The sequence below is a fragment of the Anguilla anguilla genome, chromosome 12, assembly GCF_013347855.1.
Source record: "Anguilla anguilla isolate fAngAng1 chromosome 12, fAngAng1.pri, whole genome shotgun sequence".
Classification (NCBI taxonomy): domain Eukaryota; kingdom Metazoa; phylum Chordata; class Actinopteri; order Anguilliformes; family Anguillidae; genus Anguilla; species Anguilla anguilla.
In genome coordinates, this window is record NC_049212.1 from 36,680,827 (window position 1) to 36,706,300 (window position 25,474).

Below are 25,474 nucleotides of genomic sequence, written 5' to 3' on the forward strand. Positions count from 1 at the left end.
TCTTGTGGGGTTTTCTATACACGTGGCATTGTAATCAACCAGGGGAACTCATTAACTACTGTGCCTATCTATATCTTAGTTCATTAAAAAAACAAACAAATGTAAAAATAAACTATATTATTGTTAATTATATTATTATTAAACACTAACATCAACCTTTGGCCTAACTCAAACACAGCCTTGGTTTCATTAAGTTATAACATACAACATTAAAAATCAATGGCTTTATTCAGAGACAATTAGAAAAACTTGTTTGTTATTGATAGCCTATTAGCACTGAACAGCAGCCAATATTCAAAACAAATATTCAAATATAACCACACAACACAAGAAAAAAGTGAAATATAAATATAAATAACAAAACAAGCAAGGTTTATTTCTTCTGTATCATGAAGAAGAAATGGCCAATGGGTGTAAATACAATATTTAAAAAAAATATTCACATTTGTAATTAAGAATAATATTAACTGTGGACTCTATCAAGGAAAACTGAGTTGAGATCAATCAGGTGTAGCATGAAGGCCACGGTATACGCACAGGATGGGAGATTGTCATTTTGCAACTGTGGTGAAAAAAAAAAATTAATACAACTGAAATTTTTTTGACAACTTTGCTTTAACAGCAGGCCTTCATCTTCCAACTGATGGACAGGAGCTATGCCATAGGCCCAATGGCGTCTATTAGGGCTGGACGATATATCGCAGTGATAATTATCGCGTGCAATAACAGTCGTTGCCACCGTGTGGCGTACAGCCTTTCTCTTTGTCTTTTTCTTTTTAATTATACCTGACGCGATAGCAAACAACCACGCTTTTGGAGGCCGCATGAAACGCTTTCCGGAAAACAAAGTCACCTATTGCTTGACCGTAAGACAGCCAGCAAGGCCTTGCAGATTCCTCGCGATTGGCAGAAACACATCACATGATCACATGGAAGCTGTGCGAACTTGCTGCTGATTGGCTGTTTTGGCTGTCAACACCCAGTAGGTAACAGCGGTTACGTTTTTTTTCTGGAAGCATTTTACACAGCCTCTTTAGTTGTTTAGTAACGCTTCAGGCATAATTAAAAAGAAAGGTGATATACCGTGATATACCGATATACCGTGGCAAGGACTGTTATTGCACGCGATAATTATCGCTGCGATATATCGCCCAGCCCTAGTGTCTGTAATCATGCTCGTGAACCGGCAGGGGTAACCTGTCACTAGCAGCTAGATTTCTGTGAGAAAAAACACCTTGTTAATGAAAGAGGTCAGAGGAGAATGGGCAGACTTGTTCAAGCTAACAGAAAGGCCACAACTGCACAAATAACAGCTGTGTACAACAGTGGTGTATAGAAGGACATACTGTTGAACCTTGAAGTCTGAAAAAAAAAAAAACGTCGCTCGGTTTGATGAATCTTAATTTCTGCTGTGAACTGCAGATTGTAGGGTCTGAACTACACACGATAGTAGAGGGAGCAGAGTCTTTTAGCCTCCTTTTTTTGGGTGGAACAGCATGAGGATTCAGCTTATGCTCTGCAAGCAATATAACAGGAAGGAGGCAGGGCCAGACCATGTGTCTGTGGCCACTCTTAAGTACCATGCCACTGAAATTACCTCAGATTTTACAGATATTTTTAACTGGTATCTTATGCACTGTAAAGCTCCAGCAAGTCTGCTGTTATTATCCTGGCACCCCGGAAGCCTAATGCCAGCAGCTTTTACAGATTACAGACCTGTTGCTCTGACCTCCATCATTATAAAGGTGTTTGTGCGACTAGATAAATAACCATGTGCCTAACGCTGAGCTGGATACGTTTCCGTTTGCCTATCAGGTGTGTAGAGGAGGCTGTGTTTCTGTACCAACACAGTATCCAGCACCGGCTGGAGTCCCACGCCACCTACGCACGGGTTTTGTTTACTGATTCCAGCCCAGCGTTCCACACCACTGTGCCCCTTAAACTCTTTGATAAACTCCAGGTGTTGGAAGTGAATCAGTCACTGTGCCATTCGAATTTAGATTATCTGTCAGATAGGAATCAGGTGGTTAAAATGGATGACATGTTCTCGAGATTCATGACCCTTAAACGCTGAGGCCCCTTAGGGTTGTGTTCTATCACCCCTCCTGTACTCACTTTATACCAACGATTGCGAATCCCATTTTGAATCTGTGCAAATGATGACATTTTCAGATGGCATAACAGAGGCAGGCATGATAACAAACGGTGATGGGACAGCCTAACGGGCTGAGGTGAGAGTCCTGTGGAGTGATGTTAGGCAAATAGTCCAGGAAGCAGTTGGGAAGATGTGTTCACGTCTACGATCATGACCTCTGTTTCCTCCATATACGCCACTCATTATAAACACAAGGTGCAGTTGTGGTCTTGGCCTTGTATTCAAATGATTTCATTGGACTTGAAATGTAATCATTTGAACAATGAATATGCATTTAAAGTGCAGACCGTCAGCTTTTTTAATTTGAGGGTATATACATGCATACTGAGTGAACCATGTGAGAACAGCAGTTCCTTATATAGTCCCCCACAGTCCACCATTTTATAGGAACAATAATAAATGGACAGTTGGCTGCTTAGATGTTTTATGGCAAGCTGTGTGTTGTTGCATCATTAGTTCATGCACAAGAAAGCTAACAAAAGGTCTAGAGTTGATTCTCAGTGTGGAATTTGCACATGCAGCATGTTGCTGTTGTCTTTCAACATGAGGACTAAATATGCATCAGTGTCAGTAAAGCAGGGCATCGACATGTCTGGCTGCCACTGGAACTGGGTCACTTGTCTGTACTGACGATGTGACTGCGGACAGCAGCAGCATTCAGAATTCAGAATTCAAAAGTGGACAGAAACGTCTTATCTGGTCCAAACAAATGCCTCAAAACTCATTGGACAGCACTTCATCTTGTGGTGGCATAATGACCCCAAGTATACTGCTAAAGAAATCAAGGAGTTACTCAGGGATGAAAGGTGGAATGTTCCAGGCCAGCCAAGACAATCACCTGTCCTGAATCCAACTGAATATGCTTTTCACTTCTGAAAGCAAAACACCCGAGAAACTAACAGCAACTGAAGATGGGTGTGGTGCAGGCCTGCATGAGTATCACTAGGGATAATTCTCACATTCCGCACTTTAACCTCATAATCCTTGTTTAATTTCAAATCCAATGTGCTGAGGATTACGGAGCCAAATAATAATAATAATTTTTAAAAAACTGTGTCATTGTCCTAATACGTTTGCATTTAACTGTACACACACACGCACACGCACACACACACATGTTTGTATTGCTATACTTGTGAGGACTTCCCATTGGCTTACATTCATTCTGTAACCTCTAACCCTAAACCTAACCCCAACCACTACATGCCTAACCTTAACCCTAACTTTAACCTAATTGTAACCCTAACTCTAACCATAAGTCCTAACCCTAAAACAGCCTCTTAAATTTGTGGGGACCAGCAAAAGGTCCTCACCTTGCGTAATTTTCCTCATCTTTCTATCCTTGTGGGGACATTTGGTTCTCACAAAGATAGTAATACATGCCCACACACACACAAACACACACAGTCCCATACTACTGTCCTTATGAGGACTTCCCATTGACTACATTCATTAGGTAAACCTCTAACCCTAACACCAACCACTACATGCCTAACCTTAACCCTAACCTTAACCTAATTCTAACCCTAAGTCCTAACCCTAAAACAGCCCCTTGACCTTGTGGGGACCAGCACACACACACACACACACACTGGGCCACATTGCTATCCATTTTCTTTTAGTTCAGACTGTAGTTCAGCACACCATTTGTTTGTTTATTAACAGCATGAGTTATCAACAGATCCTTGGTCCCTCTACAATGACATCATAATTTTACTGTTCCCCACAGAAACCTGCAGCCACCAATATACTCAGATCACTCAACCGTCAGACACAATTCTCTAGCTCAGGTGTGAAGCTCTTAATTGAGAGCTGCTAATGAAGGCTTGGTTTGGTTCGAGGAGACATCCTTCTCAAGTAATTATGCCAGTGAGAGTTACGACCTCAGTGCTTTTACTGATTACTGTAAACATGTAATCAGGAGGAATGAGGCAAGCTAGCATTCCATGTACACAAATAAACACAAAACATACACATTGTAGCTAATTCCATATCAGTAGATCAATCACTCACAGATTTGCAGCTTTAGTGACCTGACCTGTGACCAATCATATACAACAAAGCATTGCACCCAAACAGGATCATAATATGAAATTTTATCAGCTGACCCTCAGAGAAACAGTCCAGATTTACTGTGGAAACAGGTTTAAAAAAAAGTAGCTAATGGCCACCTGGACAGAGATTGGGGAATGTATTGTACACCAGGATGTGTCACACTACTGAAATCAGGACAGACTTTGAGAATGTATTCTTGATTTCTAAACGTGTAAATGAAAAGTGTTAGTTTAGAAACTTGCCAAACGGTGTTTGTTTACAGAGAGAAAAAAACACTTGCATTTGACTGAATGATATTTCTAATAAGCAATTTTACTTGTTTCCAAGTGGTTTTAGGAAGCTTAATTCCTGTAGCCTTTTGTCTTAGAGGTAATACAGCCAATTGGCTAACATTCTGAATAAGGTAATAATATATACGAGGATCCATCCATGATAGTATGGTGTATACTGCAGACATTATTATTATATTTTCAGCTACAAAAACTGCTCTGAAAAACGTCATTGTTAGTTTGGCCTTCATTTCAACAAACAAATCCCTCCAGCAAATAATAATTATTCACCAGTGATTTCAGAACTCAGCTTGCTCTCAGGGCATTAGTGTCCTATTGGGCTGTTAATTGAATAATTAACTTTTAACTGAATAATGGCTTGCTATAATGCTCTTGAGGGATACATCATTAGAACTGAACACATAGATAAATACTATCGGTAAAAAAAACATATTCGTTCAAAGTGGACTGCGGATACTCTGCTTATGACAGAATATGCAGATGCAAACATTTGGAATTTGGAATTCATTACCAATTGTTGCGTTTCAGTGATAATGGTCAACATGGAGACATTAAACACGCAGAAATAAATGGGAAAATTACGTTGTTTATTGCTGCCATGTATGACATGCCAACATGTTATCAATCACACAAAAATATAGCACTACAGTTTTATCAGTCCCAATTCCAATTGCTGTGCATAGACATATACAGTAATGGTTGACAAACTGTGGATGGCAACTCCCTGGTAGGTCAGGGTAGACGTATCAGTTTTTCACAGTATTCGCCTCCCATAGATACTGACACTATTCAAACCAAACACTGCATACATTAATGTTCTGACATACATTAATAACCCATATGCAATGGTGTACTGTCATAATTGTTGGGTCAAAGAAATGGGATTTTTCTCACTTGGTTTTTGAGTTACAGTATAAACACCTAAGAAATAAGATGTGTGTTACGAGTGTTTCCAAAATCATGACCGCAAAGAAGTTAAGAGCATTTCACCTTTATTTTTGTTGTTACAGAAGATATCCTTTGCATTTTGAACTGAAACACTCAAGACGGGATTAGCTAGGTTTTTTTATTTATTAATGTTTTTGTAGAAGAAGTACTTTCCCCAATGTGAAAAATAACGTCTCCATATGTTGAAGACACTGTAAAGGTAACTTTGTTAACTTTGTTACATCACTTAGAAATAAGTTATTTATTAAGCAAACTGAATGTGTAACAAAGTAAATTATTCACAAACACTAGATTGGAATGCAAATCTTCAAAAGTGAATCCAGATTGCCTTCAGCATCATTTGTAATTCAACACACTCCAAACAGGATGTGTCTTTTAAGAGAATTTAATAAACTTGAAACATAACGTTGCACAATGCAGCACACTAAACTCACGTGATCTCTTTTTTTCAATAGCACCAAATTATACAGCTGGATGTTGTTTACTGAAGCAATGTAGGTTAATTACAGCACTCAAGGATAAAACTGCAAAACTTAACAATACACCATGAGAGCTCCTGTATTATCAATTCATTCATTCATTTGATTATTTATCTCACTTGTGGTTATTCTTTTTTCTTTTGAAAAGTTGTTTTGAGAATTCCTTAACCTCTTCTGTGCTCAGCACATAAATGATTGGGTTCATCATAGGAGGAATGGCATAGGCAAGTGATGTATTGATTATTCTGGCATTGGGGTGAAGGGTAAAAGTCAGTGCAGCAATATAGGTTCCCATGATTGGAAGAAAATATAAAGCCACCAGAATTAGGTGTGCAGAACAAGTCTTAATGGCTTTTAGTCGCCCTTCCCATGAAGCTACTTTAAACAGTGCAAAGGCAATAAACACATATGACAGTACAGTCAGAATAAAAGGTAAATAAAGGAATAATACCGTACAAAGTTTTGCCATGATAGAATTTGCAAGATTGTCATTGCATGCCATGCGGTATATTGGTCCATGGTCACAGAAGTAGCTTTGTACCACAATGGATTTACAAAAGGACAACCTGGTAATCAAAGACACCATTAGAATCAGGACAAATGAATCACATGCCCACACCACTGTTAACATCACAACCATTGCTGGCATTGTGATGATGGCATGGTATCTCAGTGGCAAGCATATTGCCACCAATCTATCATAGGCCAGAACAGTAAGAGTGAGAGCTTGCAAATTGGAAAAGAAAAACACAAAAAACATGTTGGCCAAACAAGCATCAAAGGAGATGTACTGGGAATCGAAAAGAAACGTTGCAATTAAATTTGGAATAAGAGCAGTGCTTTCACCCACGTCAGCTACAGCCAAATTAAAAATGGCCATATACTTTGGGGTGTGAAAACTGCGCTCTGTGTAAATAATAAACATGACAAAGGAGTTCCCCAAAACAGTGACCACAAAAACAAAGCACAGGAAAACATAGTAGTATTTGGCATGGGGTATGTCATAAAAACCATTGATGAAAAAAAATGGGGGATGCACAAAAGTTGTATTTGGAGAGAGGGTGGAATTCAGGGAGTTCATGTTAGATGAATGATTCCTTCTTTTTTTTTTGCTTTTGCTTTTCTTTGTCCTGCAAGTAAAAATAACATATAGCCTAAACTCAATAACTCAATTAAATTTAATGCAGTCGATTTATTTTTTTAATTCTGAAAGCATTAAAGTTACATGAAGATAACTACCTGGAATCCAACAAATCATTATTTACGATCACATTATCAAGCAGTTTATATAAATCTCCTTTCCTTCTGTACACAAAGGGAGGCTGACTTTTTCAAGTACTGAGCTTGGTACCAAGCATACAAATAAAATACTTGACAAAACATAAGGTAAATTCTAACAATAGCAAAATGTCCTACAAACAATATCTGCCATTCACTTTCTGTTTGTAGCATGACATGGTAAATAGGCGAAGGAAGCTATCTCAAAAAAAGTATGTCAATATGTCCTCGTGTACTTTTAGACGACTTATTACACATTTTCTTAAGCATTATCCAATGTAAAATAAAACCCTCTCCTTCATAAAACCAACTGCACATCATTTTGATGTCTTAAACAGGCAATCTGATCATGAATACCATCTCAAAAGAGAAAGAGTTTGGTAAACTACTCACCACAATCGCCTAAGTAGGGAATGTGGAAAAAAGGAGTCCTCCAGTTCGTTCAATCGGGTTTCATATTTACAGTAGAGGAACATTCACTCTCCTTTTATACATCTTCTTGTGGGGTTTTCTATGCGTGTGCCATTGTAATCAACCAGGGGAACTCATTAACTACTGCACCTATCATCACTATATCTTAGTTAATTAAGAAAACAAACAAATGTAAACATAAACAATATTATTGTTAATTATATTATTATTAAATACTAACATCAAACTTTGGCCTAACTCAAACACAGCTTTGGTTTCATGAAGTCATTGCATGCAACATTAAAAATCAACGTCTTTATTCAGTGACAATTATAAAAACTTGTTTGTTATTAATAGCCTATTAGTGTTGTAATATTCAAAACAAATATTTAAATATAGCTACACAACACAAGAAAAACGTGAAATATAGCTGGAAGCTGCAGTGAGCGGGTTTTTTAGCCATAAAACAAGAGGATTATTTTATGGATTTCAAGGCATAAATAGTGATGATAATGGTATATATATATATATATATATATATATATATATATATATATATATATATATATAAATTGTCACATGTTTGCATTATCTACTTAACTTTAATGATATGGTCAGAATAAAGTATTACCCAGCTAACGGTTCAAATATGAACTGGACACAAATTTTCAAGCATGGTAGATGATATCTGTATTCTATAAATTATCCCCCCCTCCAAAGACAGTCAAAAACAACATATCCAAAAACTGGCAATGCACAAAGTCCATGCTTTGCTGCTTCTACTCACTCACATATGGTAAACATATGGTGTGGGCGACTGTCACAATGGATCCATGATCCTATCAATCTAATAATTGTCTGAACGTCTCAGTTTTACAAATGGGAGAAATAGGTGACACTTTACATTAAGTTGCGGCTATACCGGTGTAGTTAAATTGTAACTAATTTCGTAACCAGAGGATATTACTGAGTGACTCCAATGTCGGTAACATGGAACAACAGTTAACGATTTTCTTAATTACACATGCAATACAAGGCCAGCCCTGTTACATCCGTCCTGCAAAAATGAAATAATTCCATATCACGAAGACACATTGTGAAATTAACAGGCAAGGTTTATTTCTTCTGTATCATGACGATATGACCAATGGGTGAAAATACAATATTTAAAAATTAAGTTAAATTAACTAAGAATACTGCTAACTGTTGTTCCATGATATCTATGCTGGAGTTATAAGAAGTAGGCCAATAAAACTAACAGAAGGTCTAGAGTTGATTCTAGATGTGGAATTTGCACTTGCAGCATGTTGCTGTTGTCTTTCAACATGAGGACTAAATATGCATCAATGTCAGTAAAGCAGGGCATCGACATGTCTGGCTGCCACCGGAACTGGCTCACTTGTCTGTATTGACAATTTGACTGCTGACAGCAGCGGCATTCAGAATTCAGAATTCAAAAGTGGACAGAAACGTGTTATCTGGTCCAAACAAATGCCTCAAAACTCTTTGGACAGCACTTCATCTTGTGGTGGCATAATGACCCCAAATATACTGCTAAAGAAATCAAGGAGTTTTTCAGGGATGAATGGTGGAATGTTCCAGACCAGCCAAGACAATCAAATTTTTAAAAAACTGTTTCATTGTCTCAGTACTTTTGCATTTAACTGTAAACACACACACACACACACACACACACAGTCCCGTACTTCTGTCCTTATGAGGACTTCTCATTGACTACATTCATTCTGTAACCTCTAACCCTAACCCTAACCACTACATACCTAACCTTAACCATAACCTTGACCTAATTGTAACCCTAACCCTAAGTCCTAACCCTAAAACAGCCTCTTGACCTTGTGGGGACCAGCAAAAGGTCCCCACAAAGATACATTTTCCTCATCTTTCTATCCTTGTGAGGACATTTGTTGCCCACAAAGATAGTATTACAAGTTCACACACACACACATTGGGCCACATTGCTATCCATTTTCTTTTAGTTCAGACTGTAGCTCAGTACACCATTTGTTTGTTTATTAACAGCATGAGTTATCAACAGATCCTTTCCCCCTCTGCAATGACATGATAATTTTAGTGTTGCCCAGAGAAACCTGCTGCCATTAAAGTACTCAAATCACTCAACTGTCAGACACAATTCTCCAGCTCAGGTGTGAAGCTCTTAATTGAGAGCTGCTAATGAGAAGGCTTGGTTTGGTCCGAGGAGACATCCTTCTCAAGTAATTATGCCAGTGAGAGTCACAACCTCAGTGCTTTTACTGGTTACTGTAAACATGTAATCAGGAGGAATGAGGCAAGCTAGCAGTCCATGTACACAAATAAAGAAAAAAAATATAGGTATGTATGTAGACTCGAAAGCTCTAAAGGCCTGGTGTTTGTCCATAGCCATGGTGCAACTGCGGAGATGTGGGACACCAGGAAAACTGGTTTGTAGCTAATTCCATATCAGTAGATCAATCACTCACAGATTTGCAGCTTTAGTGACCTGACCTGTGACCAATCATATACAACAAAGCATTGCACCCAAACAGGATCATAATATGAAATTGTATCAGCTGACCCTCAGAGAAACAGTCCAGATTTACTGTGGAAACAGGTTTAAAAATGGTAGCTAATGGCCACCTGGACAGAGATTGGGGAATGTATTGTACACCTGGATGTGTCACACTACTGAAATCAGGACAGACTTTGAGAGTGTGTCCTGGATTTCTAAACATGTAAATGAAAAGTGTTAGTTTAGAAACTTGCCAAACTGTGTTTGTTTACAGAGAGAAAAAAACACTTGCATTTGACTGAATGATAATTCTAATAAGCAATTTTACTTGTTTCAAAGTGGTTTTAGCAAGCTTAATTCCTGTAATAATTACATACGAGGATCCATCCATGATAGTATGGTGTATACTGCAGACATTATTATTATATTTTCAGCTACAAAAACTGCTCTGAAAAATGTCATTGTTAGTTTGGCCTTCATTTCAACAAACAAATCCCTCCAGCAAATAATAATTATTCACCAGTGGTTTCAGAACTCAGCTTGCTCTCAGGGCATCAGTGTCCTACTGGGCTGTTAATTGAATAATTAACTTTTAACTGAATAATGGCTTGCTATAATGCTCTTGAGGGATACATCATTAGAACTGAACACATAGATAAATACTATCGGTAAAAAAAAAAACATATTTGTTCAAAGTGGACTGTGGATACTCTGCTTATGACAGGATATGCAGATGCAAACATTCAGAAATCAGTTCCAGTTGTTGTGTTTCAGTGATAATGGTCAACATGGAAACATTAAACATAAACATGCAGAAATAAATGGGGAACTTACATTGTTTATTGCTGCTATGCATGACATGCCAACATGTTATCAATCACACAAAAATATAGCACTACAGTTTTATCAGTCCCAATCCCAATTGCTGTGCATATACATATACAGTAATGGTTGACAAACTGCGGGTGGCAACTCCCTGGTAGGTCAGGGTAGACGTATCAGTTTTTCACAGTATTCGCCTTCCATAGATACTGACACTATTCAAACTAAACACTGCATCCATTAATGTTCTGACATACATAATTGTTGGGTCAAAGAAATGGGATTTTTCTCACTTGGTTTTTGAGTTACAGTATAAACACCTAAGAAATAAGATGTGCGTTACGAGTGTTTCCAAAATCATGACCGCAAAGAAGTTAAGAGCATTTCACCTTTATTTTTGTTGTTACAGAAGACATCCTTTGTATTTTGAACTGAAACATTAAAGACGGGATTAGCTAGGTTTTTTTTATTTATTAATGTTTTTGTAGAAGAAGTACTTTCCCCTATATGAAAAATAACGTCTCCATATGTTGAAGACAAGTACTGTAAAGGTACAGTTAACTTTGTTACATCACTTAGAAATAAGTTATTTATTAAGCAAACTGAATGTGTAACAAAGTACATTATTCACAAACACTTGATTGGAATGCAAATCTTCAAAAGTGAATCAAGCTTGCCTTCAGCATCATTTGTAATTCAACACACTCCAAACATGATGTGCCTTTTAAAGAGAATTTAATTAACTTGAAGTATAACGTTGCACAATGCAGCAGACTAAACTCACGTGATCTCTTTTTTCAATAGCAACAAATTATACAGCTGGATGTTGTTTACTGAAGCAACGTAGGCTAATTACAGCACTCAAGGATAAAACTGCAAAACTTAACAATATACCATCAGAGCTCCTGTATTATCAATTAATTCCTTCATTTGATTATTTATCTCACTTGTGGTTATTCCCTTTTCTTTTGAAAAGTTTTTTTGAGAATTCCTTAACCTCTTCTGTGTTCAGCACATAAATGATTGGGTTCATCATGGGAGGAATGGCATTAGAAAGTGATGTATTGATTATTCTGGCATTGGGGTGAAGGGTAAAAGTATGTGCAGCAATATAGGTGCCCATTATTGGAAGATAATTTATAGCCACCAGCATTAGGTGTGCAGAACAAGTCTTAATGGCTTTAAATCGCCCTTCCCATGAAGCTATTTTAAACAGTGCGCCAGCAATGAACGCATAGGACAGTACAGTCAGAATCAAAGGTAAATAAAGAAATAATACCATAGTAAGTTTTGCCATAATAGAATTTATGAGATTGTCATTGCATGCCAATTTGTATAAGGGTCCATGGTCACAGAAGTAGCTTTCTACCACAATGGATTTACAAAAGGACAACCTGGTAATCAAAGACACCATTAAAATCAGTAAGACTGAATCATATGTCCACACCACTGTTAATATCACAGCCATTGCTTGCATTGTGATGATGGCATGGTATCTCAGTGGCAAGCATATTGCCACCAATCTATCATAGGCCAGAACGGTAAGAGTGAGAGACTGCAAAGTGACAAAGAAAAACACAAAAAACATGTTGGCCAAGCAAGCATCAAATGAGATATATTGGGAATCAAAAATAAATGTTGCAAATAAATTTGGAATAAGAGCAGTGCTTCCACCCAAGTCAGCTACGACCAAATTAAAAATGGCTGAATACTTTGGGGTGTGAAAACTGTGCTCTGTGTAAATAATAAACATGACAAAGGAGTTCCCCAACACAGTGACCACAAAAACAAAGCACAGGAAAACATAGTAGTATTTGGCATGGGGTACGTCATAAAAACCATTGATGAAAAAAAATGGGGGACGCACTAAAGTTGTATTTGGAGAGAGGGTGGAATTCAGAGAATTCATGTTCGATGAATGATTCCTTGTCTTTTTCTTTCCTTTTGTTTTTCTTTGTCCTGCAAGTAAAAATAAAACATAGCCTAAACTCAATAACTCAATTACATTTAATTCAGTCAATTAAAATTTTTTTTCTGAATCTAATCATTATTTACAATCACATTATTTGTCAAGCAGTTTATACAACACATAAGGTAAATTCTAACAATAGCAAAATGTCCTACAAACAATATCTGCCATTCACTTTCTGTTTGTAGCATGACATGGTAAATAGGCAAAGGAAACTATCTCAAATAAAGTATGTCAATATGTCCTCATGTACATTTAGACAACTTATTACACATTTTCTTAAGCATTATCCAATGTAAAACTCTCTCCTTCATAAAACCAACTGCACATCATTTTGATGTCTTAAAAAGGCAATCTGACTACGAATACCATCTCAAAAGAGAAAGAGTTTGGTAAACTACTCACCACAATCGCCTAAGTAGGGAATGTGGAAAAAAAGAGTCCTCCAGTTCGTTCAATCGGATTTCATATTTACAGTAGAGGAACATTCACTCTCCTTTTATACATCTTCTTGTGGGGTTTTCTATACACGTGGCATTGTAATCAACCAGGGGAACTCATTAACTACTGTGCCTATCTATATCTTAGTTCATTAAAAAAAAAAAAACAAATGTAAAAATAAACTATATTATTGTTAATTATATTATTATTAAATCCTAACATCAACCTTTGGCCTAACTCAAACACAGCCTTGGTTTCATTAAGTTATAACATACAACATTAAAAATCAATGGCTTTATTCAGAGACAATTAGAAAAACTTGTTTGTTATTGATAGCCTATTAGCACTGAACAGCAGCTAATATTCAAAACAAATATTCAAATATAACCACACAACACAAGAAAAGATTTTACAGATATTTTTAACAGGTCTCTTATGCACTGTAAAGCTCCAGCAAGTCTGCTGTTATTATCCTGGCACCCCGGAAGCCTAATGCTAGCAGCTTTTACAGATTACAGACCTGTTGCTCTGACCTCCATCATTATAAAGGTGTTTGTGCGACTAGATAAATAACCATGTGCCTAACGCTGAGCTGGATACGTTTCCGTTTGCCTATCGGACTAACAGGTGTGTAGAGGAGGCTGTGTTTCTGTGCCAACACAGTATCCAGCACCGGCTGGAGTCCCACGCCACCTACGCACGGGTTTTGTTTACTGATTCCAGCCCAGCGTTCCACACCACTGTGCCCCTTAAACTCTTTGATAAACTCCAGGTGTTGGAAGTGAATCAGTCACTGTGCCATTCGAATTTAGATTTTCTGTCAGATAGGAATCAGGTGGTTAAAATGGATGACATGTTCTCGAGATTCATGACCCTTAAACGCTGAGGCCCCTTAGGGCTGTGTTCTATCACCCCTCCTGTACTCACTTTATACCAACGATTGCGAATCCCATTTTGAGTCTGTGCAAATTATGACATTTTCAGATGGCATAACAGAGGCAGGCATGATAACAAACTGTGATGGGACAGCCTAATGGGCTGAGGTGAGAGTCCTGTGGAGTGATGTTAGGCAAATAGTCCAGGAAGCAGTTGGGAAGATGTGTTCACGTCTACGATCATGACCTCTGTTTCCTCCATATACGCCACTCGTAATAAACACAAGGTTCAGTTGTGGTCTTGGCTCTGTATTCAAATGATTTAATTGGACTTGAAATGTAATCATTTGAACAATGAATATGCATTTAAAGTGCAGACCGTCAGCTTTTTTAATTTGAGGGTATATACATGCATATTTGGTGAACCATGTGAGAACAGCAGTTCCTTATATAGTCCCCCACAGTCCACCATTTTATGCGAACCAATAATAAATGGACAGTTGGCTGCTTAGATGTTTTATGGCAAGCTGTGTGTTGTTGCATCATTAGTTCATGCACAAGAAAGCTAACAAAAGGTCTAGAGTTGATTCTCAGTGTGGAATTTGCACATGCAGCATGTTGCTGTTGTCTTTCAACATGAGGACTAAATATGCATCAGTGTCAGTAAAGCAGGGCATCGACATGTCTGGCTGCCACTGGAACTGGGTCACTTGTCTGTACTGACGATGTGACTGCGGACAGCAGCAGCATTCAGAATTCAGAATTCAAAAGTGGACAGAAACGTCTTATCTGGTCCAAACAAATGCCTCAAAACTCATTGGACAGCACTTCATCTTGTGGTGGCATAATGACCCCAAGTATACTGCTAAAGAAATCAAGGAGTTACTCAGGGATGAAAGGTGGAATGTTCCAGGCCAGCCAAGACAATCACCTGTCCTGAATCCAACTGAATATGCTTTTCACTTCTGAAAGCAAAACACCCGAGAAACTAACAGCAACTGAAGATGGCTGTGGTGCAGGCCTGCATGAGTATCACTAGGGATAATTCTCACATTCCGCACTTTAACCTCATAATCCTTGTTTAATTTCAAATCCAATGTGCTGAGGATTACGGAGCCAAATAATAATAATAATTTTTAAAAAACTGTGTCATTGTCCTAATACGTTTGCATTTAACTGTACACACACGCACACGCACACACACACATGTTTGTATTGCTATACTTGTGAAGACTTCCCATTGGCTTACATTCATTCTGTAACCTCTAACCCTAAACCTAACCCCAACCACTACATGCCTAACCTTAACCCTAACTTTAACCTAATTGTAACCCTAACTCTAACCATAAGTCCTAACCCTAAAACAGCCTCTTAAATTTGTGGGGACCAGCAAAAGGTCCTCACCTTGCGTAATTTTCCTCATCTTTCTATCCTTGTGGGGACATTTGGTTCTCACAAAGATAGTAATACATGCCCACACACACACAAACACACACAGTCCCATACTACTGTCCTTATGAGGACTTCCCATTGACTACATTCATTAGGTAAACCTCTAACCCTAACACCAACCACTACATGCCTAACCTTAACCCTAACCTTAACCTAATTCTAACCCTAAGTCCTAACCCTAAAACAGCCCCTTGACCTTGTGGGGACCAGCACACACACACACACACACACTGGGCCACATTGCTATCCATTTTCTTTTAGTTCAGACTGTAGTTCAGCACACCATTTGTTTGTTTACTAACAGCATGAGTTATCAACAGATCCTTGGTCCCTCTACAATGACATCATAATTTTACTGTTCCCCACAGAAACCTGCAGCCACCAATATACTCAGATCACTCAACTGTCAGACACAATTCTCTAGCTCAGGTGTGAAGCTCTTAATTGAGAGCTGCTAATGAAGGCTTGGTTTGGTCCAAAGAGACATCCTTCTCAAGTAATTATGCCAGTGAGAGTTATGACCTCAGTGCTTTTACTGGTTACTGTAAACATGTAATCAGGAGGAATGAGGCAAGCTAGCAGTCCATGTACACAAATAAACACAAAACATACACATTGTAGCTAATTCCATATCAGTAGATCAATCACTCACAGATTTGCAGCTTTAGTGACCTGACCTGTGACCAATCATATACAACAAAGCATTGCACCCAAACAGAATCATAATATGAAATTGTATCAGCTGACCCTCAGAGAAACAGTCCAGATTTACTGTGGAAACAGGTTTAAAAAAAGTAGCTAATGGCCACCTGGACAGAGATTGGGGAATGTATTGTACACCTGGATGTGTCACACTACTGAAATCAGGACAGACTTTGAGAGTAACATGTAAATGAAAAGTGTTAGTTTAGAAACTTGCCAAACTGTGTTTGTTAACAGAGAGAAAAAAAACACTTGCATTTGACTGAATGATACTTCTAATAAGAAATTTTATTTCCAAGTGGTTTCAGCAAGCTTAATTCCTGTAGCCTTTTGTCTTAGAGGTAATACAGCCAATTGGCTAACACTCTGAATAAGGTAATAATATATATGAGGATCCATCCATGATAGTATGGAGTATACTGCAGACATTAATATTATATTTTCAGCTACAAAAACTGCTCTGAAAAATGTCATTTTTAGTTTGGCCTTTGTTTCAACAAACAAATCCCTCCAGAAAATAATAATTATTCACCAGTGGTTTCAGAACTCAGCTTGCTCTCAGGGCATCAGTGTCCTACTGGGCTGTTAATTGAATAATTAACTTTTAACTGAATAATGGCTTGCTATAATGCTCTTGAGGGATACATCATTAGAACTGAACACATAGATAAATACTATCGGTAAAAAAAAAACATATTTGTTCAAAGTGGACTGTGGATACTCTGCTTATGACAGGATATGCAGATGCAAACATTCAGAAATCAGTTCCAGTTGTTGTGTTTCAGTGATAATGGTCAACATAGAGACATTAAACATAAATATGCAGAAATAAATGGGGAACTTACATTGTTTATTGCTGCTATGCATGACATGCCAACATGTTATCAATCACACAAAAATATAGCACTACAGTTTTATCAGTCCCAATCCCAATTGCTGTGCATATACATATACAGTAATGGTTGACAAACTGCGGGTGGCAACTCCCTGGTAGGTCAGGGTAGACGTATCAGTTTTTCACAGTATTCGCCTTCCATAGATACTGACACTATTCAAACTAAACACTGCATCCATTAATGTTCTGACATACATAATTGTTGGGTCAAAGAAATGGGATTTTTCTCACTTGGTTTTTGAGTTACAGTATAAACACCTAAGAAATAAGATGTGTGTTACGAGTGTTTCCAAAATCAAGACCGCAAAGAATTTAAGAGCATTTCACCTTTATTTTTGTTGTTACAGAAGATATCCTTTGTATTTTGAACTGAAACATTAAAGATGGGATTATCTAGGTTTTTTTTTATTTATTAATGTTTTTGTAGAAGTACTTTCCCCTATATGGAAAAATAACGTCTCCATATGTTGAAGACAAGTACTGTAAAGGTACAGTTAACTTTGTTACATCACTTAGAAATAAGTTATTTATTAAGCAAACTGAATGTGTAACAAAGTACATTATTCACAAACACTTGATTGGAATGCAAATCTTCAAAAGTGAATCAAGATTGCCTTCAGCATCATTTGTAATTCAACACACTCCAAACATGATGTGCCTTTTAAGAGAATTGAATAAACTTGAACTATAACGTTGCACAATGCAGCAGACTAAACTCACGTGATCTCTTTTTTCAATAGCAACAAATTATACAGCTGGATGTTGTTTACTGAAGCAATGTAGGTTAATTACAGCACTCAAGGATAAAACTGCAAAACTTAGCACTACACCATGAGAGCTCCTGTATTATCAATTAATTCCTTCATTTGATTATTTATCTCACTTGTGGTTATTCTTTTTTCTTTTGAAAAGTTGTTTTGAGAATTCCTTAACCTCTTCTGTGCTCAGCACATAAATGATTGGGTTCATCATGGGAGGAATGGCATAGGCAAGTGATGTACCGATTATTCTGGCATTGGGCTGAAGGGTAAAAGTCAGTGCAGCAATATAGGTTCCTATGAGTGGAAGAAAATATAAAGCCACCAGAATTAGGTGTGCAGAACAAGTCTTAATGGCTTTTAGTCGCCCTTCCCATGAAGCTACTTTAAACAGTGCAAAGGCAATGAACACATATGACAGTACAGTCAGAATAAAAGGTAAATAAAGGAATAATGAGGCAGAAACTTTTGCCATGATAGAATTTGCAAGATTGTCATTGCATGCCAAGCGGTATATTGGTCCATGGTCACAGAAGTAGCTTTGTACCACAATGGATTTACAAATGGACAACCTGGTAATCAAAGACACCATTAGAATCAGGACAAATGAATCACATGCCCACACCACTGTTAACATCACAGCCATTGCTTGCATTGTGATGATGGCATGGTATCTCAGTGGCAAGCATATTGCCACAAATCTATCGTAGGCCAGAACAGTAAGAGAGAGAGCTTGCAATCTGGAAAAGAAAAACACAAAAAACATGTTGGCCAAACAAGCATCATAGGAGATGTACTGGGAATCGAAAAGAAACGTTGCAATTAAATTTGGAATAAGAGCAGTGCTTTCACCCAAGTCAGCTATAGCCAAATTAAAAATGGCCATATACTTTGGGGTGTGAAAACTGCGCTCTGTGTAAATAATAAACATGACAAAGGAGTTCCCCAAAACAGTGACCATAAAAACAAAGCAGAGGAAAACATAGTAGTATTTGGCATGGGGTATGTCATAAAAACCATTGATGAAAAAAAATGGGGGACGCACAAAAGTTGTATTTGGAGAGAGGGTGGAATTCAGGGAGTTCATGTTAGATGAATGATTCCTTCTTTTTTCTTTGCTTTTGCTTTACTTTGTCCTGCAAGTAAAAATAACATATAGCCTAAACTCAATAACTCAATTAAATTTAATGCAGTCGATTTATTTTTTAATTCTGAAAGCATTAAAGTTACGTGAAGATAACTACCTGGAATCCAACAAATCATTATGTACGATCATATTATGTATCAAGCAGTTTATATAAATCTCCTTTCCTTCTGTACACCAAGGGAGGCTGACTTTTTCAAGTACTGAGCTTGGTACCAAGCATGCAAATAAAATACTTGACGAAACATAAGGTAAATTCTAACAATAGCAACAATGTCCTACAAACAATATCTGCCATTCACTTTCTGATTGTAGCATGACATGGTAAATAGGCAAAGGAAACTATCTCAAATAAAGTATGTCAATATGTCCTCATGTACTTTTAGACGACTTATTACACATTTTCTTAAGCATTATCCAATGTAAAATAAAACTCTCTCCTTCATAAAACCAACTGCACATCATTTTGATGTCTTAAAAAGGCAATCTGACTACGAATACCATCTCAAAAGAGAAAGAGTTTGGTAAACTACTCACCACAATCGCCTAAGTAGGGAATGTGGAAAAAAAGAGTCCTCCAGTTCGTTCAATCGAGTTTCATATTTACAGTAGAGGAACATTCACTCTCCTTTTATACATCTTCTTGTGGGGTTTTCTATACACGTGGCATTGTAATCAACCAGGGGAACTCATTAACTACTGTGCCTATCTACATCTTAGTTCATTAAAAAAAAAAACAAATGTAAAAATAAACTATATTACTGTTAATTATATTATTATTAAATACTAACATCAACCTTTGGCCTAACTCAAACACAGCCTTGGTTTCATTAAGTTATAACATACAATATTAAAAATCAATGGCTTTATTCAGAGACAATTAGAAAAACTTGTTTGTTATTGATAGCCTATTAGCACTGAACAGCAGCTAAAAACTAAAACAAATATTCAAATATAACCACACAACACAAGAAAAAAGTGAAATATAAATATAAATAACAAAACAAGCAAGGTTTATTTCTTCTGTATCATGAAGAAGAAATGGCCAATGGGTGTAAATACAATATTTAAAAAAAATATTCACATTTGTAATTAAGAATAATATTAACTGTGGACTCTATCAAGGAAAACTGAGTTGAGATCAATCAGGTGTAGCATGAAGGCCACGGTATACGCACAGGATGGGAGATTGTCATTTTGCAACTGTGGTGAAAAAATTAAATTAAAACAACTGAAATTTTTTTGACAAATTTACTTTAACAGCAGGCCTTCATCTTCCAACTGATGGACAGGAGCTATGCCATAGGCCCAATGGTGTCTATTAGGGCTGGACGATATATGCCAGTGATAATTATCGCGTGCAATAACAGTCGTTGCCACCGTGTGGCACACCGCCTTTTTTTTTGTCTTTTTCTCTTTAATTATACCTGATGCGATAGCAAACAACCACGCTTTTGGAGGCCGCATGAAACACTTTCCGGAAAACAAAGTCACCTATTGCTTGACCGTAAGACAGCCAGCAAGGCCTTGCAGATTCCTCGCGATAGGCAGAAACACATCACATGATCACACGGAAGCTGTGCGACCTTGCTGCTGATTGGCTGTTTTGGCTGTCGACACCCAGTAGGTAACAGTGGTTACGTTTTTTTTTCTGGAAGCATTTTACACAGCCTCTTTAGTTGTTTAGTAACGCTTCAGGTATAATTAAAAAGAAGAAGACAAAAGAAAGGTGATACGCCATACCGTGGGGAGGACTGTTATTGCACGCGATAATTATCGCTGCGATATATCGCCCAGCCCTAGTGTCTGTAATCATGCTCGTGAACCGGCAGGGGTAACCTGTCACTAGCAGCTAGATTTCTGTGAGAAAAAACACCTTGTTAATGAAAGAGGTCAGAGGAGAATGGGCAGACTTGTTCAAGCTAACAGAAAGGCCACAACTGCACAAATAACAGCTGTGTACAACAGTGGTGTATAGAAGGACATACTGTTGAACCTTGAAGTCTGAAAAAAAAACCTCGCTCGGTTTGATGAATCTCAATTTCTGCTGTGAACTGCAGATTGTAGGGTCTGAACTACACACGATAGTAGAGGGAGCAGAGTCTTTTAGCCTCCTTTTTTTGGGTGGAACAGCATGAGGATTCAGCTTATGCTCTGCAAGCAATATAACAGGAAGGAGGCAGGGCCAGACCATGTGTCTGTGGCCACTCTTAAGTACCATGCCACTGAAATTACCTCAGATTTTACAGATATTTTTAACAGGTCTCTTATGCACTGTAAAGCTCCAGCAAGTCTGCTGTTATTATCCTGGCACCCCGGAAGCCTAATGCTAGCAGCTTTTACAGATTACAGACCTGTTGCTCTGACCTCCATCATTATAAAGGTGTTTGTGCGACTAGATAAATAACCATGTGCCTAACGCTGAGCTGGATACGTTTCCGTTTGCCTATCGGACTAACAGGTGTGTAGAGGAGGCTGTGTTTCTGTGCCAACACAGTATCCAGCACCGGCTGGAGTCCCACGCCACCTACGCACGGGTTTTGTTTACTGATTCCAGCCCAGCGTTCCACACCACTGTGCCCCTTAAACTCTTTGATAAACTCCAGGTGTTGGAAGTGAATCAGTCACTGTGCCATTCGAATTTAGATTTTCTGTCAGATAGGAATCAGGTGGTTAAAATGGATGACATGTTCTCGAGATTCATGACCCTTAAACGCTGAGGCCCCTTAGGGCTGTGTTCTATCACCCCTCCTGTACTCACTTTATACCAACGATTGCGAATCCCATTTTGAGTCTGTGCAAATTATGACATTTTCAGATGGCATAACAGAGGCAGGCATGATAACAAACTGTGATGGGACAGCCTAATGGGCTGAGGTGAGAGTCCTGTGGAGTGATGTTAGGCAAATAGTCCAGGAAGCAGTTGGGAAGATGTGTTCACGTCTACGATCATGACCTCTGTTTCCTCCATATACGCCACTCGTAATAAACACAAGGTTCAGTTGTGGTCTTGGCTCTGTATTCAAATGATTTAATTGGACTTGAAATGTAATCATTTGAACAATGAATATGCATTTAAAGTGCAGACCGTCAGCTTTTTTAATTTGAGGGTATATACATGCATATTTGGTGAACCATGTGAGAACAGCAGTTCCTTATATAGTCCCCCACAGTCCACCATTTTATGCGAACCAATAATAAATGGACAGTTGGCTGCTTAGATGTTTTATGGCAAGCTGTGTGTTGTTGCATCATTAGTTCATGCACAAGAAAGCTAACAAAAGGTCTAGAGTTGATTCTCAGTGTGGAATTTGCACATGCAGCATGTTGCTGTTGTCTTTCAACATGAGGACTAAATATGCATCAGTGTCAGTAAAGCAGGGCATCGACATGTCTGGCTGCCACTGGAACTGGGTCACTTGTCTGTACTGACGATGTGACTGCGGACAGCAGCAGCATTCAGAATTCAGAATTCAAAAGTGGACAGAAACGTCTTATCTGGTCCAAACAAATGCCTCAAAACTCATTGGACAGCACTTCATCTTGTGGTGGCATAATGACCCCAAGTATACTGCTAAAGAAATCAAGGAGTTACTCAGGGATGAAAGGTGGAATGTTCCAGGCCAGCCAAGACAATCACCTGTCCTGAATCCAACTGAATATGCTTTTCACTTCAGAAAGCAAAACACCCGAGAAACTAACAGCAACTGAAGATGGCTGTGGTGCAGGCCTGCATGAGTATCACTAGGGATAATTCTCACATTCCGCACTTTAACCTCATAATCCTTGTTTCAGTTCAAATCCAATGTGCTGAGGATTACAGAGCCAAATAATAATAATAATTTAAAAAAAACTGTGTCATTGTTCCAATACGTTTGCATTTAACTGTACACACACAGGCACATGCACACACACAGTCCCATACTACTGTCCTTATGAGGACTTCCCATTGACTACATTCATTATGTAAACCTCTAACCCTAACCCTAACACCAACAACTACATGCCTAACCTTAATCCTAACCTTAACCTAATTCTAACCCTAAGTCCTAACCCTAAAACAGCCCCTTGACCTTGTGGGGACCAGCACACACACACACACACACACACACACACAGACACACACACACACACTGGGCCACATTGCTATCCATTTTCTTTTAGTTCAGACTGTAGTTCAGCACACCATTTGTTTGTTTATTAACAGCATGAGTTATCAACAGATCCTTGGTCCCTCTGCAATGACATCATAATTTTATTGATCCCCACAGAAACCTGCAGCCATCAATATACTCAGATCACTCAACTGTCAGACACAATTCTCCAGCTCATGTGTGAAGCTCTTAATTGAGAGCTGCTAATGAAGGCTTGGTTTGGTCCGAGGGGACATCCTTCTCAAGTAATTATGCCAGTGAGAGTTACGACTTCAGTGCTTTTACTGGTTACTGTAAACATGTAATCAGGAGGCATGAGGCAAGCTAGCAGTCCATATACACAAATAAACACAAAACATACAGGTATATAGACTCCAAAGCTTTAAAGGCCTGGTGTTTTTCCATAGCCATGGTGCAACTGCGGAGATGTGGGACACCAGGAAAACTGGTTTGCAGCTAATTCCCTATCACTAGACCAATCACTCACAGATTTGCAGCTTTAGTGACCTGACCTGTGACCAATCATATACAACAAAGCATTGCACCCAAACAGGATCATAATATGAAATTGTATCAGCTGACCCTCAGAGAAACAGTCCAGATTTACTGTGGAAACAGGTTTAAAAAAGGTAGCTAATGGCCACCTGGACAGAGATAGGGGAATGTATTGTACACCTGGATGTGTCACACTACTGAAATCAGGACAGACTTTGAGAATGTGTCCTGGATTTCTAAACATGTAAATGAAAAGTGCTAGTTTAGAAACTTGCCAAACGGTGTTTGTTTACAGAGAAAAAAAAACACTTGCATTTGACTGAATGATATTTCTAATAAGCAATTTGACTTGTTTCCAAGTGGTTTTAGCAAGCTTAATTCCTGTAGCCTTTTGTCTTAGAGGTAATACAGCCAATTGGCTAACACTCTGAATAAGGTAATAATATATACGAGGATCCATCCATGATAGTATGGTGTATACTGCACACATTATTATTATATTTTCAGCTACAAAAACTGCTCTGAAAAACGTCATTGTTAGTTTGGCCTTCATTTCAACAAACAAATCCCTCCAGCAAATAATAATTATTCACCAGTGGTTTCAGAACTCAGCTTGCTCTCAGGGCATCAGTGTCCTACTGGGCTGTTAATTGAATAATTAACTTTTAACTGAATAATGGCTTGCTATAATGCTCTTGAGGGATACATCATTAGAACTGAACACATAGATAAATACTATCGGTAAAAAAAAAAACATATTTGTTCAAAGTGGACTGTGGATACTCTGCTTATGACAGGATATGCAGATGCAAACATTCAGAAATCAGTTCCAGTTGTTGTGTTTCAGTGATAATGGTCAACATGGAGACATTAAACAAGCAGAAATAAATGGGAAACTTACATTGTTTTTTGCTGCCACGAATGACATGCCAACATGTTATCAATCACACAAAAATATAGCATTACAGTTTTATCAGTCCCAATCCCAATTGCTGTGTATATACATATACAGTAATGGTTGACAAACTGCGGGTGGCAACTCCCTGGTAGGTCAGGGTAGACGTATCAGTTTTTCACAGTATTCGCCTTCCATAGATACTGACACTATTCAAACCAAACACTGCATACATTAATGTTCTGACATATATTAATAACCCATATGGAATGGTGTACTGTCATAATTGTTGGGTCAAAGAAATGGGATTTTTCTCACTTGGTTTTTGAGTTACAGTATAAACACCTAAGAAATAAGATGTGTGTTACGAGTGTTTCCAAAATCATGACCGCAAAGAAGTTAAGAGCATTTCACCTTTATTTTTGTTGTTACAGAAGATATCCTTTGTATTTTGAACTGAAACATTCAAGACGGGATTAGCTAGGTTTTTTTATTTATTAATGTTTTTGTAGAAGAAGTACTTTCCCCTATGTGAAAAATAACATCTCCATATGTTGAAGACAAGTACTGTAAAGGTACACTTAACTTTGTTACATCACTTAGAAATAAGTTATTTATTAAGCAAACTGAATGTGTAACAAAGTAAATTATTCACAAACACTAGATTGGAATGCAAATCTTCAAAAGTGAATCAAGATTGCCTTCAGCATCATTTGTAATTCAACACACACAAACCATGATGTGCCT

The 25,474-nt window shown here is 38.0% G+C and overlaps 3 protein-coding genes across 3 annotated transcripts; all 3 read right to left on the reverse strand.

Annotated features, from left to right (window-relative positions):
* Window positions 1-5,822: 5,822 nt before the first annotated feature.
* Window positions 5,823-7,731, reverse strand: LOC118209319 (olfactory receptor 52E8-like). The gene is made up of 2 exons (XM_035384546.1): window positions 7,599-7,731; window positions 5,823-7,057 (listed from the first exon to the last, which is right to left on the reverse strand). The coding sequence occupies exons 1-2, from the start codon at window positions 7,679-7,681 to the stop codon at window positions 6,043-6,045; spliced, it is 1,098 nt and encodes a 365-aa protein (XP_035240437.1). The 5' UTR covers window positions 7,682-7,731; the 3' UTR covers window positions 5,823-6,042.
* A 3,940-nt stretch (window positions 7,732-11,671) lies between these two features.
* Window positions 11,672-13,380, reverse strand: LOC118209976 (olfactory receptor 52E4-like). Its single transcript, XM_035385733.1, has 2 exons — window positions 13,322-13,380; window positions 11,672-12,906 (listed from the first exon to the last, which is right to left on the reverse strand). Exon 2 carries the CDS (start codon window positions 12,854-12,856, stop codon window positions 11,891-11,893), a length of 966 nt encoding a protein of 321 aa, XP_035241624.1. The 5' UTR covers window positions 12,857-12,906; window positions 13,322-13,380; the 3' UTR covers window positions 11,672-11,890.
* A 3,769-nt stretch (window positions 13,381-17,149) lies between these two features.
* Window positions 17,150-19,779, reverse strand: LOC118209287 (olfactory receptor 1-like). The gene is made up of 2 exons (XM_035384505.1): window positions 19,721-19,779; window positions 17,150-19,175 (listed from the first exon to the last, which is right to left on the reverse strand). Exon 2 carries the CDS (start codon window positions 19,124-19,126, stop codon window positions 18,161-18,163), a length of 966 nt encoding a protein of 321 aa, XP_035240396.1. The 5' UTR covers window positions 19,127-19,175; window positions 19,721-19,779; the 3' UTR covers window positions 17,150-18,160.
* Window positions 19,780-25,474: the final 5,695 nt, after the last annotated feature.